Consider the following 1,671-nt stretch of genomic DNA (forward strand, 5'->3'; position numbering starts at 1 on the left):
TATTTTAATTTTTAATCCAGGCAATGCAAGGCAATCAGTTAAGGGCCAGTGAACGATGATGCATCACGCAACACCAGCGAAGCAGCCAACCAAACCGGCCATGAATTGTCAAGAAAAGGCGGGCGGCCACGAGCTAATCGTCACTGCAGAAATGCCAGATGGTTTCCAGCCAGTCTCCTTGTTGCTCGCCTCCCCTACCTAACCTCTACTGCCTCGCTGCCTTTGCTTTTGCGCATATGCGACGAGCAGACGGAGGCCCTCGCCGTGACGCTGCCTGTATATAACACCACCCCAAGCGATCTCGTCCCCTCCATCCGCGAACACGAGCTTCACACACACACTCACGGCTTCCACAGCTTGCTCTCGCTGCACTCGCAAGCAATACATCTCGTCGTTCCACTAAGACCGAGGAGCAAATGGCGGCCACCCTGAAGCTCAGGATCCTCATCGTGGCGGCCGCCGTCGCCGCGTCCCTGGTCGGCACGGCCTCAGCGGCCGAGGGACCGGCGCCCGCTCCGACGTCCGCCGCCGCGTCCATGGCCGCGCCGGCCGTTGCCGCTGCGTCCTTCACCGCGCTTGTCTTCGGCTACCTCTTCTGAACGCCGTGAACATTCAGGCGTAGACACCGTGTTTGACCGTCGGAAATTCTGTGTGTTGTGCCCAGCCGAATTGTTTGCCTGCTCAGATTCTTCTTCTTCTCTCTCTCTCGCTCTCATGTTTTGGTGTGTATAGGTTTGTAATTACGTGTTCATTTTTTTATTGTGTGACCATGGATCTCGTAATTAGTACATGATATATGTATAAACTATAGAGAACTGCAGTTTGGTTCTTCATTTTACACTGTTTGAGAGATGCTAATAATTGGATTAAGACTACTCTTGGATCAATTCGACTCTTAGATTTTTCACTAATCTCCTTTAATTTTTCTTTTGACGAAGCCGTCTCATAACAACGTTAATTACATCATTTGCTAGAACTGAAGTCATGAAAGTAGAGGGTGAATCAATCCATATAAGAACTTGTTTGGACGTGCATGCATGATGCATCTATTTCAATCCATGTGTATTAAAACAGTATGATGTGAATTTTAAACCAAGGTTCACCACGTACCTTCACCATTCGATCCTGCAAGCACCCAAGACACCACGTGCAGATATCAATAATCGAGTGATTCCCATTGCATATTGCTGTACAAGGTAACATGATAAAATAAATTGCCTACCTATTATTGAAATACAGAAAGCTAGTGGTTAAGTTCTCATATATTATTCATGCCATTAATTCACATATACACACAGTGGCGGAGCCAGGATTTCTCTAAGTGTAGAGCCCAATATAACACTAACAAACATTGATATCAACTAGAAAATTTTAAATCATGCAAATGTATAGATAAAGACACATATGACTATACGAATTCTCTCATTCCTTCAGAACATATTTGAGACCCTAGCAATTTTTTGGTCCAAGAGTAGGGCCCGAGCCCTAGTGGCCCTATGTGTGTCTCCGCCACTATATACACATGATTGGCCCAATATATTGGCTTCTTATCATCATGTCCATTGTAGCTCGCCACTTCTGTTTGCTACCTACGAAGGAGGGTCACAACTGATAAGAGGAATCTGACAGTCTAGCAATGGCTGGCACGAGATGAGATCTGTTGGGAGTGCA

At 46.4% G+C, this 1,671-nt stretch overlaps 1 protein-coding gene across 1 annotated transcript; it reads left to right on the forward strand.

Moving 5' to 3' along the window:
- The first annotated feature begins 312 nt into the window (after positions 1-312).
- LOC100278642 (uncharacterized) lies at positions 313-873 on the forward strand. Its single transcript, NM_001364470.1, has one exon. The coding sequence runs from the start codon at positions 417-419 to the stop codon at positions 597-599; it is 183 nt and encodes a 60-aa protein (NP_001351399.1). The 5' UTR covers positions 313-416; the 3' UTR covers positions 600-873.
- Positions 874-1,671: the final 798 nt, after the last annotated feature.

This window comes from Zea mays, chromosome 6 (assembly GCF_902167145.1).
Source record: "Zea mays cultivar B73 chromosome 6, Zm-B73-REFERENCE-NAM-5.0, whole genome shotgun sequence".
NCBI classification, from domain to species: Eukaryota; Viridiplantae; Streptophyta; class Magnoliopsida; order Poales; family Poaceae; genus Zea; species Zea mays.

Excerpts from the sequence above, each read along its gene's own strand:
- LOC100278642 (NM_001364470.1), top strand. The coding sequence starts at position 417 with ATGGCGGCCACCCTGAAGCTCAGGATCCTCATCGTGGCGGCCGCCGTC.